Source organism: Oncorhynchus mykiss, chromosome 15 (genome assembly GCF_013265735.2).
Source record: "Oncorhynchus mykiss isolate Arlee chromosome 15, USDA_OmykA_1.1, whole genome shotgun sequence".
Classification (NCBI taxonomy): domain Eukaryota; kingdom Metazoa; phylum Chordata; class Actinopteri; order Salmoniformes; family Salmonidae; genus Oncorhynchus; species Oncorhynchus mykiss.
In genome coordinates, this window is record NC_048579.1 from 42508402 (window position 1) to 42523093 (window position 14692).

At 41.6% G+C, this 14692-nt stretch overlaps 1 protein-coding gene across 2 annotated transcripts; it reads left to right on the top strand.

Moving 5' to 3' along the window:
- Positions 1–1367: 1367 nt before the first annotated feature.
- LOC110490091 (calcitonin gene-related peptide-receptor component protein) lies at positions 1368–5236 on the top strand. 2 transcript variants are annotated; one of them, XM_036944384.1, is made up of 6 exons: positions 1368–1447; positions 2246–2282; positions 2765–2863; positions 3013–3107; positions 3263–3320; positions 3446–5236. In XM_036944384.1, the coding sequence occupies exons 1-6, from the start codon at positions 1440–1442 to the stop codon at positions 3590–3592; spliced, it is 444 nt and encodes a 147-aa protein (XP_036800279.1). In that variant the 5' UTR covers positions 1368–1439; the 3' UTR covers positions 3593–5236. The 2 variants fall into 2 exon arrangements, with proteins under 2 accessions (XP_036800279.1, XP_036800280.1); XM_036944385.1 differs by having other exon boundaries at positions 1435–1691.
- The last annotated feature ends 9456 nt before the right edge of the window (positions 5237–14692 follow it).

The window sequence follows — 14692 nt, forward strand, 5'->3', positions numbered from 1 at the left end:
CCTACCAAGTGAAAAGGCAGTAACTGCTCATAGCGTGGAACTGAGAAAAAGGGCTTTTATTTACCTTGGTTTCACAGTAACTTTATGCAGTTACTGCTAACATGACCCCCATTTTCTCCAAAACACAATAGAATAGAGGCGGGATACTTGTCCACGTGATTAAGCATGTATTTAATGTAGCAAAAATTACATTAACCAATTTTCGACCAAATGAGCAGTTACTGCCTTTTTGCTTAGTAGGGCAGCATAGGCTGTCTCATCGTTGTCGGTGATCAGGCTGTTGTGTCTTCAGAAAACGTAATAATGGTGTTGGAGTCGTGCTTGGCCACACAGTCGTGGGTGAACATTGAGTATAGGAGGGGACTAAGCACACACCTCTGAGGGGCCCCAGTGTTGAGGATTAGCGTGGCAGATGTGTTGTTGCCTACCCTTACCACCTGGGGGCGGCCCGTCAGAAAGTCCAGGATTCAGTTGCAGATTGAGGTGTTTAGTCAGAGGTTCCTTAGCTTAGTGATGAACTTTGTGGGCACTATGGTGTTGAATGCTGAGATGTAGTCAATGAACAGCATTCTCACATAGGTGTTCCTTTTGTACAGGTGGGAAAGGGCAGTGTGGAGTGCGATTGAGATTGCGTAATCTGTGGATCTGTTGGGGCAGTATCGAATTGAAGTGGTTCTAGGGTTTCCGGCATGATTCCGTGTTGATGTGAGCCATGACCAGCCTTTCAAAGTACTTCATGGCTACCGATGAAATGCTTTGAAGTGCAATCAGTGTAAATGAAGGGGAGGAAAGAGGTTAAATACGGATTTGTAAACCTTGAGCCAATTGAGTCATGGATTGTGTATGTGTGCCATTCATATGGTGAATGGGGAAGACAATATTTAAGTGCCTTTGAATGGGGTATGGTAGTAGGTGCCAGGCACACTGGTTTGCGTCAAGAACTACAAGGCTTCTGGGTTTTTCACTGCAGTTTCCCGTGTGTATCAAAAATGGTCCATCCTCCATAGGACATCCAGCCAACTTGACAGAACTGTGGGGGACTCGTGCAACTAGGAAGGTGTTCTTAATGTTTTGTGCACTCAGTGCACATTTCTATTTTATTAAAAGTGTATTGTTTTAAATATAGCCTGCACAATCACTTTCAGCGCTATAGTATTTGCGTAAAATTTGTGTAAACTTTTAATAATAAGAAGAATACGTCAAATTATCCATACACTTTTTCAGAGGTGGGTTCAATGCTGTGAAAAACAGTTATATTGCACTAGAGTCCTAAAACAAATAAAATCCGAGATCGTGCTGCCAGCATAATATCCTGCTACTAGTAGAACGGTAATGTCACGAGTTATATAAACGTCTGCGGGCTAGGAACTAATTTTATCAGCAAACATGTTTCCAGACGGATTAAATTGGCAAAGGATCAAGCTAGAGTTGCTGGCAAAATGGAAGTGTAAGCATTTTCTGACCATTTATTTCAACGACATAGATTTATGTTAAAATGGTCTAACTGTTGTGCGTAGTTGTTGTCTTGTGAAATAAATAGCTAGCTTTTCCTGTAAATACTCAGCAGTGCACGCAACAAACGGTGATTATAAAACAAAGATGATAGCTAGACCTACATCTTATTGCCTGGATGCCTTGTGCCTGATCATGACGAGTATGGAATCATGTATTTTTTCAGCTAAATAACCAGAGTAGGTACTACTAGTTAGTTATGTCTTATAAAGTGGTTTTCTTTCTGGCACAAACATGTTGTCCTCCGATTACCAGTATGCAGGTTGGCGTTTATTATCACGAGTCTTGTCCTGGAGTCAGAACTGAGCGATTTCCCCTTAAACCAGAGATAGGCAGGATGCAAAGTTAAAATTGGCTTATTGGTCATAATTTAAATTTGGGGTTATGCTTTCGGCTTAACAGTGTGGTTAAGGTTCGGTTTGAAATCAGATTTTATGACTTTGTGGCTGTGCCAGTTAGTGACCAGTCTCCAGTTCTGCATCCAGAACATTTTTCATGATGAAAAACGCTAACCTGTTGGTTCAAGACTATTTAAAGAATACATTTAGACTTTAGGAAATCTCACAAATTAACAAAGATTACCACTATAAATCTGTAGTTTTGGTGGGTCACAGGGGAGGGGGTCTTCTACATTTTCACTTGTTGAGTGAGTCAAGTATGTAGTACAATCTCATGGCATTACACCGTAAGATATTAGACCTTTTCAATCGTCTGTCTCATGTTTATCATTCAGGAAGGATGCCAATGCTGCTATGCTCAGCAACTACGAGGTAATTTATATTATTTGGCTGCGGCCCATTGTATTATTTTTTTGTGTGTCATTTTTGACATGTTATATGTCACTGTATTTGCATCCCGTCCCTCCCTCCCTCTGTATTTCTTTCTGTCTCATGCACTCCCTCCCCCCACTGTATTTGTTTCTGTCCCCCTCCCCCCACTGTATTTGTTTCTGTCCCCCTCCCCCCACTGTATTTGTTTCTGTCCCCCTCCCCCCACTGTATTTGTTTCTGTCCCCCCCCATCACTGTATTTTCATCCCGTCTCTCCCTCCCTCCCTCTGTATTTCTTTCTGTCTCATGCACTCCCTCCCCCCACTGTGTTTGTATCCCGTCTCTCCCTCCCTTCCTCTGCATTTCTTTCTGTCTCATGCACTACCTCCCCGTCACTGTATTTTCATCCCATCTCTCCCTCTGGTAATCTCTTTTTCTCACTCACTCCCCCTCTCTCTCCCTCTCAATCTTTCTCTCTCCTAGGTGTACCAGCTCCTGACAGATCTGAAGGAACAGAGAAAGGACAGTGGGAAGAACAAACACAGCGCTGGACAACAGAACCTCAACACCATCATGTACGAGGTTAGTAGCACACCGCAGAGCCTCAACATTTTTTGTATGAGGTTAGTACCACGATGGGTACACACTCACAAACACACTGTAGCCAGAAACCAGCAGAACTTAATGTATAGGGTTTGCAGCAGACACACACCTGTTTTCTCTCTTTCCAGACGCTGAAGTACCTGTCCAAGACTCCGTGCAGCAGGCAGAACCCAGAGACTGTCAAGAACTTCCTTACCACCATGGTGCCTCACAAACTCACTAAGTGAGTGGCAAAACACACACACTACCCACTCCTCCTACCCCCTGTGTAATCTCTGTTAAACACAAATGTAACTGTTACATGCCATTGAACATGACATGTCATTCGGAAACATATTACACACACACACAGATAGTGATATGTGTGTTTGTCCATAGGGCTGAGAAGCTACAGCTACTGAACCACAGACCAGAGACTGCTGTAGAGATCCAACTGGTGAGACCACGCTTATCCTTCACTCTTTATTCACTTACTCTCCTCCCTTTCTCCTACTCATCTCCTTCTATCCTACACTAGTGTTTGTTGTGGGTGAGATTAACTGTGTGTGTGTGTGTGTGTAGATGGTAGAGGAGAGTGAGGAGCGGTTATCAGAGGAGCAGATTGAGGAGCTCATTCAGAAGGTCACAGACGTGCTCCCAGGCGACCCAGAACAAGAAGGCTCTACCCCCAGCAATGAAGCAGAGATGGAAGAGGGCATTGACCAATAGCCACGAGTCCTGATGGAGCTTGTCTGTTACTGAGGGAGGGAGCCTAAGCTGAACAGGAGTCAAAATGGTATAAAGAAAACACTGGAAATCCACTTTCATGCTCCTTTGGGTGCTCTGGAATGGACATGGAAGTATGCAGAATGGAATACAGTCAGATATTACCATTGACAGTAACAAGACTGTTCCCATTCTTCTGTGCATTACTAACCTACCTGTCTGCTTGGTTCAACTTCAGCTCTTAGTCCTTCTGTGTTTACAGCACTGTTTCTTAACTAGTGTGTTCTGGAATCCACTTGCACTTACAGAAGATAGTGTTAGTGATCTCCTGTCCTACATGCTTTCATATAGTTAGCAGATTACAACGGGCTAATGTGAAGCTCCATTAACCATTACAGGTTAGGTACTGTTTGCGGCGTATCACAGAATTTCCGACCAACCTTGGTGACACTTACTCAATTTCCGACTTGGAAAACAACCAATGTCTTCCTAAACGCCAATGTCTAGTTGCAAGGGCTTTGTTTTTTAATTTAGAAAATGCTCTGTTATTAAATAAATTCTTTGCTCCATGAAGTAATCCAAAAATGTGTACGCCGCCATCTTGTCTATTTCAAGTCTTCTCACTCATTGATCGAGACAGGTGAGTGTCATCATGACATGCAGCACTTTGTGGTGGAGACCTACCTCTCTTGATCAATGAGAGAAGATTTTAAATGGTTAAGATGGCGACGTACACATTGTTGGATTACTTCATGGAGCAGAACTTTTATTTCATTGAAAAACCGATTTTCTAAATTAAATTATGAACTGATGGTTCGAGGCCTGAATGCTGTGCTATTTTACTAGGCAAGTCGGTTAAGAACAAATTCTTATTTTCAATGACTGCCTAGGAACAGTGGGTTAACTGCCTTGTTCAGGGGCAGAACGACAGATTTGTACCTTGTCAGTTCGGGATTCGATCTAGCACCTTTCGGTTACTAGTCCAACGCTCTAACCACCAGGCTACGCTGCCGCCCCGACCATATACCATGGGTATGACAACGTTAAATTTTTACTGTTCTAATTACGTTGGTAACCAGTTTATCATAGCAATAAGACACCTCGTGGGTTTATGGTATGTGGGCTGTATCCAGGCACTCTGCGTTGCGCATAAGAACAGCCCTTAGCCATGGTATATTGGCCATATACCACACCCCCTCTTGCCTTATTGCTTAAACGAACCCCTGCAACTAGACATGGATGTTTATAAGACATTGATTGTCTTCCAAGTTGGGAATTTTAGACGTATCGATCGTCTGGCTAAGGTTGGTTGAAAATTCTCTGTTACACCAAACAGTACCTATCAGCCAGCTGGAACAGAGTAATGGTCTGACGAGGAAATATTTGTAATAACTAGCTTTCATAGTACAGTGAATGGAACATACCTAGACAGAAGCACACGCTTGGTGTGTTCAGAGAGAACAGTCAGGGATCACAGTTTTGACAGCACCCACACTGTCCTCTACAGAGCACTGTTGCTTTCAGATGCCATAAAATGGGGTAGAAGGTAGACTTGTTTTGTATTTTGTTTGACATAACCATACATTGGATAAATATACTTGTTTCTTTGTAAATCCATTTGCCTAATAAAATCAAAGGCATACAGTATGCGTTTGCCTTTGTGGATGAATGTTGGCGCGTTCGAGCGGTTCGCTTTTCAAAGTGTTGCATTATGGGGATACATTTTGTCTGACTTGCGCCTACATGTCGACTGCATGAACCATGTGATCAAAGCTCATGAAGTTTCGACTGCAATCAACTTCAATTTTCTGCAGTGGCTCCTCCTCAGATGCAACTTGCCTGCATTGTGGGAGGCACTATTTGTCAATCGAAGCAATTCCCGGTGCAATGTTCCAACATCTAGTGGAAAGCTTTCCCAGAAGTGGAGGCTGTTATAGCAGCAGCAAAGGGTGGACCAACTCCATATTAATGCCCATGATTTGGAATGAGATGTTTGTCGTGCAGGTGTCCACAATTTTGGTCATGTAGTGTATGTAAAAACTGTCATTTTTTTGCCGCTTAGGCCCAGACCCTGACTCAGACAATTGTCCAGTTACATTTATTTACAGTATTATGCAGTGAGGTAGCAGGGTCCTGAATCCTCCTGTGGTTGCATAAAAAAAAAAATGTATACAGTGGGGCAAAAAATTATTTAGTCAGCTACCAATTGTGCAAGTTCTCCCACTTAAAAAGATGAGAGGCCTGTAATTTTCATCAGGTACACTTCAACTATGACAGACAAAATGAGAAGAAAAAAAATCCAGAAAATCACATTGTAGGATTTTTAATGAATTTATTTGCAAATTATGGTGTAAAATAAGTATTTTACTGTGTTATAACTACTGTAGCATTTTTTTCAGGAAATTGTATGGCTCTATGTACTCTCAGGAAACCACAGATGTTTTTTGACTCACTGATTAATGTTCATTCTATCAGTGATACAGAATCTAAACAGTGTGATAAACTCATCATAGACTCTATAATCTCATCAACTATCAAACATCCTAAAGAACAATAAATCCCCAGGTATTGATGGAATTACAGCATAAATGTACACGTTATTTTCTGAACAAGTAGCTCCCTTCCTACTTGGAAGTCTTTTGAGAGAGTTTTAAAACAATGTTCTCCCTCCTACAATGAGTCCGGGGTTAATAACATTGATACCTAAGCCTAAAAAAGAAGTGCTGCTCACCATTAACTGGCGTCCAATTTGTCTTCTTAATAATGATATTAGCCTTACTGCTTGCAAAAATAATTAAAGAAGTCCTGGATGCAATCATTGATGAAACACAGTCTGTCTTAATTTTTTTATTTATTTATTTTACCTTTATTTAACCAGGTAGGCAAGTTGAGAACAAGTTCTCATTTACAATTGCGACCTGGCCAAGATAAAGCAAAGCAGTTCGACATACAACGACACAGAGTTACACATGGAGTAAAACAAACATACAGTCAATAATACAGTATAAAGAAGTCTATATACAATGTGAGCAAATGAGGTGAGAAGGGAGGTAAAGGCAAAAAAGGCCATGGTGGCAAGGTAAATACAATATAGCAAGTAAAACACTGGAATGGTAGTTTTGCAATGGAAGAATGTGCAAAGTAGAAATAAAAATAATGGGGTGCAAAGGAGCAAAATAAATTAATTAAATACAGTAGGGAAAGAGGTAGTTGTTTGGGCTAAATTATAGGTGGGCTATGTACAGGTGCAGTAATATGTGAGCTGCTCTGACAGTTGGTGCTTAAAGCTAGTGAGGGAGATAAGTGTTTCCAGTTTCAGAGATTTTTGTAGTTCGTTCCAGTCATTGGCAGCAGAGAACTGGAAAGAGAGGCGGCCAAAGAAAGAATTGGTTTTGGGGGTGACTAGAGAGATATACCTGCTGGAGCGTGTGCTACAGGTGGGAGATGCTATGGTGACCAGCGAGCTGAGATAAGGGGGGACTTTACCTAGAAGGGTCTTGTAGATGACATGGAGCCAGTGGGTTTGGCGACGAGTATGAAGCGAGGGCCAGCCAACGAGAGCGTACAGGTCGCAATGGTGGGTAGTATATGGGGCTTTGGTGACAAAACGGATGGCACTGTGATAGACTGCATCCAATTTGTTGAGTAGGGTATTGGAGGCTATTTTGTAAATGACATTACCAAAGTCGAGGATTGGTAGGATGGTCAGTTTTACAAGGGTATGTGATTAATGAGGAACAGGCATATTTCTAACAATATCAGACTAGTATAAGACACACTTAACTACTCGGACCTAATAACCGAGGATAGCTTCATATTATTTTTTTGTTTTTTATAAAGAATTTGACACAAGTGGAGCATCAGTTCCTCTTTGGGGATTTATTTCTGTAAGGCTATTAAGACTCTATACGAATGGTAACAACTCTATCAAACTGAAACATGGCACCTCACCTAGATTTGAGTTAGGCAAGGTTGTCTTATCTCACCGTATCAATTTGACGTTCTGGACGGCAAGGGAGTCTACACATGGGAGGAGATCCTGGCGGGAAGGGATCGCCTTCCATGGGAACAGGTGGAGGCAGCTAGGAGAACAGAGGCAGCCGGAGAAAGGAACCAGCGGTATGTGGGAACACGGCTGGCAAGGAAGCCCGAGTGGCACACTCCCCGTGTATCTGGTGTATCTGGTGCCTTGGCCAAGGAAGAGGCCTCCTGGATGTCTCCCCAGCCCGGTAAGTCCTGTGCCTGCTCCCAGAGCCAGGTTTCCTGTGTGTCTCCCTCCTGTCCGGAGCTGCCGCAGTCTCCCTCCTGTCCGGAGCTGCCGGAGTCTCCGCCCCTCCTTTCCGGAGCTGCCGTAGTCTCCGCCCCTCCTGTCCGGAGCTGCCGGAGTCTCCGCCCCTCCTGTCCGGAGCTGCCGGAGCCGCCGCCCCTCCTGTCCGGAGCTGCCGGAGCCGCCGCCCCTCCAGTCCGGAGCTGCCGCCCCTCAGTCCAGTGGCGCCCTCTACGAGGGTCTTCAGTCCGGGGCCTGCTGCAAGGGTCCACGTCCCGCACCCGAGCCGCCGCCATAAGGCCCACCCGGACCCTCCACTTTAGAGTCAGGTTTTGCGGCCGGAGTCCGCACCTTTGGGGGGGTACTGTCACGCCCTGGCCATAGAGAGGCTATTATTCTCTATTTTGGTTAGGCCAGGGTGTGACTAGGGTGGGCATTCTATGTCCTTTTTTCTATGTTTTGTATTTCTATGTCTTGGCCTGGTATGCTTCTCAATCAGGGACAGCTGTCTATCGTTATCTCTGATTGAGAACCATACTTAGGTACCCTTTTCCCCCACCTGTTTTGTGGGAAGTTAACTTTGACTTTGTTCAGGGCACATAGCCCAAAGCTTCACGGTTTGTTTGTTGTTGTTTGTTTTGTCGGCGTCATTTTTAATAAAAAGAAAATGTACGCTTACCATGCTGCACCTTGGTCCAGTCCTTCAGCCAGCCGTGACAGAACATGTCAAGACCTGACCCTCAGAACATACCTCCAATTAAACTTGACTCATCAATAGGAAAGATTTGTTTTTCTTTTAATCCATTCAACAACAATAGAGCGATACGAGCCTTGTTTCAACAGGATGTTGTATTTATACCTTTGTCATGCCTTATTGGAATTAGTGATGCACCGATATGACATTTTTGGCCGATATCCAATATTTTCCTTGACAAAAAAACGATACCAATATAACTAAAAATTGTGGCCTTTTAAGCATTCTAGTACAGTTAAATAGTTAACACACAGACGCAGCGGTCTATGGCACTGCATCTCAGTGCAAGAGGCGTAACAACAGTCCCTGGTTCGAATCCAGACTGTATCACATCTGGCCGTGATTGGGAGCCCCATAGGGCAGCGCACAATTGGCACAGCGTCGTCCGGGCCGTCATTGAAATAAGAATATATTCTTAACTAACTTGCCTAGTTAAATAAAGGTTACAAACTCACACACACCACACTAACCAAAAAGTTATTTTGTTGGCATTTACGTATGTCCCCATTACCAGTAAAACATAATCAAAACCTATTTCTTTCACTTACTTGCTGTGCTGTTTCATTGTTAATTTGTTCCGCCGTTTCATTGTCAACCAGGATGTCTATGGAACACCGTTTGTGTCTTTGCGTGTCAAAAATGATACACGTCAAATAACACTAGTTGACGTGTCAAATAAGCATGTTGACCAATCTTAATTGCCTACCGTCTGTAAGATGTTAGTGTCTTAACAACTGTCCCACAAGTGCATGTTCATTAATTGTTCATGGTTCATTGAACAAGCATGGGACACAGTGTTTAAACCGTTTACAATGAAGATCTGTGAAGTTATTTGGATTTTTACGAATTATCTTTGAAAGACAGGGTCCTGAAAAGGGGCAGTTTCTTTTTTTGCTGAGTTTACATGTCACCTTGCATCATAAAGACTTATTATTTTTAAATAACAGTCACAATTTACCAATTATACTTTGCGGTTCTGATCCTCTCGAACCTTTCTATTTATTTTGTATTTTATTAAACAGTAACATGCAAAACACAAGAAACAGAACAGCCAGAGGGATTCCACAAAGAAATTCGATTCATTTTTAAAAATAAAATACAAATCCACATTATATCAATTAAAATAGACATGTAGCGAATACATATTTTTTATATTTAGTTTTGTATACGTTTTAATGATTCGAAATAGTTTTCCAAATCAGATTTAAAAAAATGAATGGGCTTTTTCTTCAAAAATTTTGATTTGTGTATGAAAATAGATTTATGACCTACTCACGTTCAATTGTGGAATTAGTGTAGTAAAATATGTCAAACTTAGATATTTCAATGGTTGCATGTATTTTGTTGACAAGATATAGTTTTACATCAGCCCAGAACACTTCATTATGTAAACAATTACAGAATAAGTGTTCAATAGATTGTTTCTAGTTCACAAAATCTGCATTCACTGGTAACATCATAAATATATTTGGAAATCAAGCTATTACACGGATATAATCTATGGATAATCTTAAAGGAGATCTCCTTTACTTTATTGATCAAAACATAAATGTGTGTGGAGTGAGCCAAGCACATTGCCACTTTACATCAAACAATGAATCCCAACAAAATATCACAGAGGGAATAGACTTCCTGTAGAAACTATCCCTTAATAAACAATTGTTGAATATCTTATCTAGTAAACCTATGCCATTCACCTGGATATCGCTGACAATAGGATATGTTCCAAAATATGCATTATTCTGAAGTAAAGATTTTATCCCACTAGGTATAGCTTTTATAACAGTCATATTCCTTGCATGAAACCTCAAAGTTGTATCTTTCCATAAATTATCTTTGCGTAAATAGATTCCCACTAATACTAACTAATTGGCTGACAAGGACAATGTTTTCGAGAACCAGTTACAGTAAAATAACATCTTGCTTCTATGTAATATCGACCCATTGATCCATATAAAACATTTGAGGTGAAAAATTGTGTTTATACAGCAAAGTCCAGCACATTAAAGCCTGCTTGTGAAAAGCCGCCAATTTCACAGGAAGTTTACCCACAAGTTTACCCGCATGTACCTTTTTAAGTACCTTTTAACCCAGTTGACTTTTGATATCTGATTAAAGAGAGTGAAGTCTAAGACATTTAGACCGCCATCACAAATGCTGTTGGTGATACCATCTCTTTTCATCTTATGTGGCTTGTTTTTTTTCCATATGAAGTTATACAAAGCCTATCTAAAGGTATAGCAAGTGGATTTGGGAATGTCAATAGAAGAAAAAAGATAGCCCCTCAGCTTTGGATAAAAGCACACTTCCTTGAAGACCTAAATCCCACCCTAACCATGATGAGCATTTTTTGGGGACAGAATCCGTTACAGGATTCAAATTAAGATCATTCACAGCCTTAAGATTTTTGGTGATCTTTACACCGAGGTAGGTTACAGTATCTTTTGCAGAGATGTTACAATCTGCTGGATTGACAGCTCCTTTCAGAACAAACATCTCACATTTGGAAAGACGTAATACCAAACCTGAAATTTTGGAGAACTGCTTCACATTATCCAATGCTAATCTAACTTGTGACACATTTGTCAAAGAAAGTGAGGTGTCATCTGCCAGGTGGGATATTTTGCTCTCTCTGGCCTGGAATGAATGTAATGCCTTCAAATTGACTTTGATAAACTAATGAGCATAAGATTTCAGATACTAACAAAAATACAGAAGTTGAGATTGAACAACTTTGTCGTATTCCTTTGTAAATGTTAAACCTTGAGGGTGTTCCATGACAGAGTTTGATACAGCTATTGTCACCATTATACAGAGTTCTAATAACAACACAAATTACCAAACTTAGAATGCTTAAGACAAAGATAAAATCGTGACATAAGATATCAAATGCTTTCTGAAAATCCCAAAATAAGATAACAGGTAAGTCATCCAATAGATCACAATACTCAACCAAGTCTAACACCAGTCTCCGATTATTAGATATATGGCGCCCTTTCATAAACCCTGATTGTCATTCATCAATCAGATCATTCAAGCCTGACTTTAAACTTAGTGGTAAATTCTGATAACAACTCTCTATCCTCAGTGGTCACCCCATTAATCTTAAGTTTCCAAAGTGTGTTGAGTTCCCCTCTCCGATTTTTCAAATTAAAAAAAGTATCTACTGTTCTTTTCACCCTTTTCAAGACATTGTTTTCTGGATCTTATGAAGGTTCCTCTACATAAAATGTATCTAGTTGATTCTGTAAAATCATTCAATTTAGCTTTCTCATTAAGATCAAGATGCTCAATCTCTGTGATATCTAGGGTTGGAAAAAGGGTCGGATATTTTCTGGAAATTTTCCTTGGGAAGTTAATAAGCCCGGAAATGTTGCTTAAATATATCAAAAAAATTAGCTGATAACAGTGAACCTTTTTTTGGGATACACAAGGCAATTCTCCGTCTTGTGGAATATTTTGGTTAAACTATCCGAAATTCAATGGAATTGCAACCCTCTGCATGCAGAGTGCATTCTTCTATCACATGTACAGCTGATTCTCAAGATCCTGCACACTAATGAGATGCTATTGAGCCCACACTACTACACTGTCTGAGCCAAGGACTACATGCTTTCTGGTAAGTTTTGATTACACTACTGGGTGGGGTGAATATATTTTATAACCTACATGATTTTTTGTTAACTAGTAAATAGTAGCCTACAGCAAAGTGTGTTTAAATCATGTCTAACTTGTTAGCAATCTCTGCTAGTTAGTTTTTGCTACCATGTGGGTTTTAGCTTGCTTGAGCCTGCTAACTGAGGAGTGTTAATTCACCTGTTACCATACATGTTTAATTTTAACATTTATCTTACAAAGGAGTTGTTTAATCTAACTGCTTAACTATTTATCTGTACATGGAATTGTATTTATTTATTTTTTTACTCATTTTTATTCTAATCTTTACAGGAAAATGCCACGGGCACTATCTGATGTGTGGAGACATTTCACTGCAGCTAATGTAGAAGGAAAAGCTGTGTACATTTGCAAATAATGTTCCAAATCATATGTGAAGAATGCAAGAAAGATTCAGAAACATCTGGCCAAGTGCATAAAGTTCCCTTAGTGCTCACAACAAGCAACCTCTGACAAAAGTCCCTCTACTTCTTCTATTTGAGGTGAAAATTGTGAATCAGACACCTCATCGATAGAAACAGCTCATGGTCCTCCTGGAATCAGAAGTTTTTTTCACTCAATGGAGGAACATAGTCAGATAAATGCTGATGAAAGTCTTGCTCGAGCTGTGTATGCAACTGGTTCACCTCTGATGCTCACAGGCAATGCGTATTGGAAGAGATTTCTGAATGTTTTTCGCCCAGCATACACCCCTCCAACCAGATATGCTTTATCTACTAATTTACTGGATGCAGAGTTCAAGTGAAGGTCAAGCAAATCACAGAGAAAGCAGACTGTATTGCAATAATCTCAGATGGGTGGTCGAATGTCCGTGGCCAAGGAATAATTAACTACATCATCTCCACCCCGCAACCAGTATTCTACAAGAGCACAGACACAAGGGACAACAAACACACCGGCCTCTACATTGCAGATGAGCTGAAGGCAGTCATCAATGACCTTGGAACACAGAAGATATTTGCACTGGTGACAGACAAACATGAAGACTGCTTGGTCTAAAGTGGTAGTATTTATTTTCCCTCGGTGAAGAAGGCTCTGATTCCCATGTAGTATCCACCGTTTCCTTGATTTCGTGGCTCTTTGACGAGAGGCCACAACTTTGTCTTAGCTGCTTTTTTTTGTTTTGTTGATTTTACCCCTTTTTCTCCCCAATTTCGTGGTATCAAATTGTTTAGTAGCTACTATCTTGTCTCATCGCTACAACTCCCGTACGGGCTCGGGAGAGACGAAGGTTGAAAGTCATGCGTCCTCCGATACACAACCCAACCAAGCCGCACTGCTTCTTAACACAGCACACATCCAACCCGGAAGCCAGCCGCACCAATGTGAATGGAAACACCGTGCACCTGGCAACCTTGGTTAGCCCGCACTGCACCCGGCCCGCCACAGGAGTCGCTGGTGCGCGATGAGACAAGGATATCCTTACCGGCCAAGCCCTCCAGGTCGCAGTGGTGGGTGGTATAAGGTGCTATAGTAACAAAACAGATGGCACTGTGATAAACTGCATCCAGTTTGCTGAGTAGAGTATTGGAAGCTATTAAGTAGATGACATCGCCAGAGTCGAAGATCGGTAGTATAGTCAGTTTTACTAGGGTAAGTTTGGAGGCGTGAGTGAAGGATGCTTTGTTGTGAAATAGAAAGCCGACTCTAGATTTGATTTTAGATTGGAGATGTTTGATATGAGTCTGGAAGGAGAGTTCACAGTCTAGCCAGACACCTAGGTACTTATAGATGTCCACATATTCTAGGTCGGAACCATCCAGGGTGATGATGCTAGTCGGGCGTGTGGGTGCAGGCAGCGAACGGTTGAAAAGCATGCATTTGGTTTTACTAGCATTTAAGAGCAGTTGGAGGCCACGGAAGGAGTGTTGTATGGCATTCAAATCAAATCAAATTTATTTATATAGCCCTTCGTACATCAGCTGATATCTCAAAGTGCTGTACAGAAACCCAGCCTAAAACCCCAAACAGCAAGCAATGCAGGTGTAGAAGCACGGTGGCTAGGAAAAACTCCATAGAAAGGCCAAAACCTAGGAAGAAACCTAGAGAGGAACCAGGCTATGTGGGGTGGCCAGTCCTCTTCTGTCTGTGCCGGGGGGAGATTATAACAGAACATGGCCAAGATGTTCAAATGTTCATAAATGACCAGCATGGTCGAATAATAATAAGGCAGAACAGTTAAAACTGGAGCAGCAGCACGGTCAGGTGGACTGGGGACAGCAAGGAGTCATCATGTCAGGTATTCCTGGGGCATGGTCCTAGGGCTCAGGTCCTCCGAGAGAGATAAAGAAAGAGAGAAGGAGAGAATTAGAGATCGCAGACTTAGATTCACACAGGACACCGAATAGGACAGGAGAAGTACTCCAGATATAACAAACTGACCCTAGCCCCACGACACATAAACTAC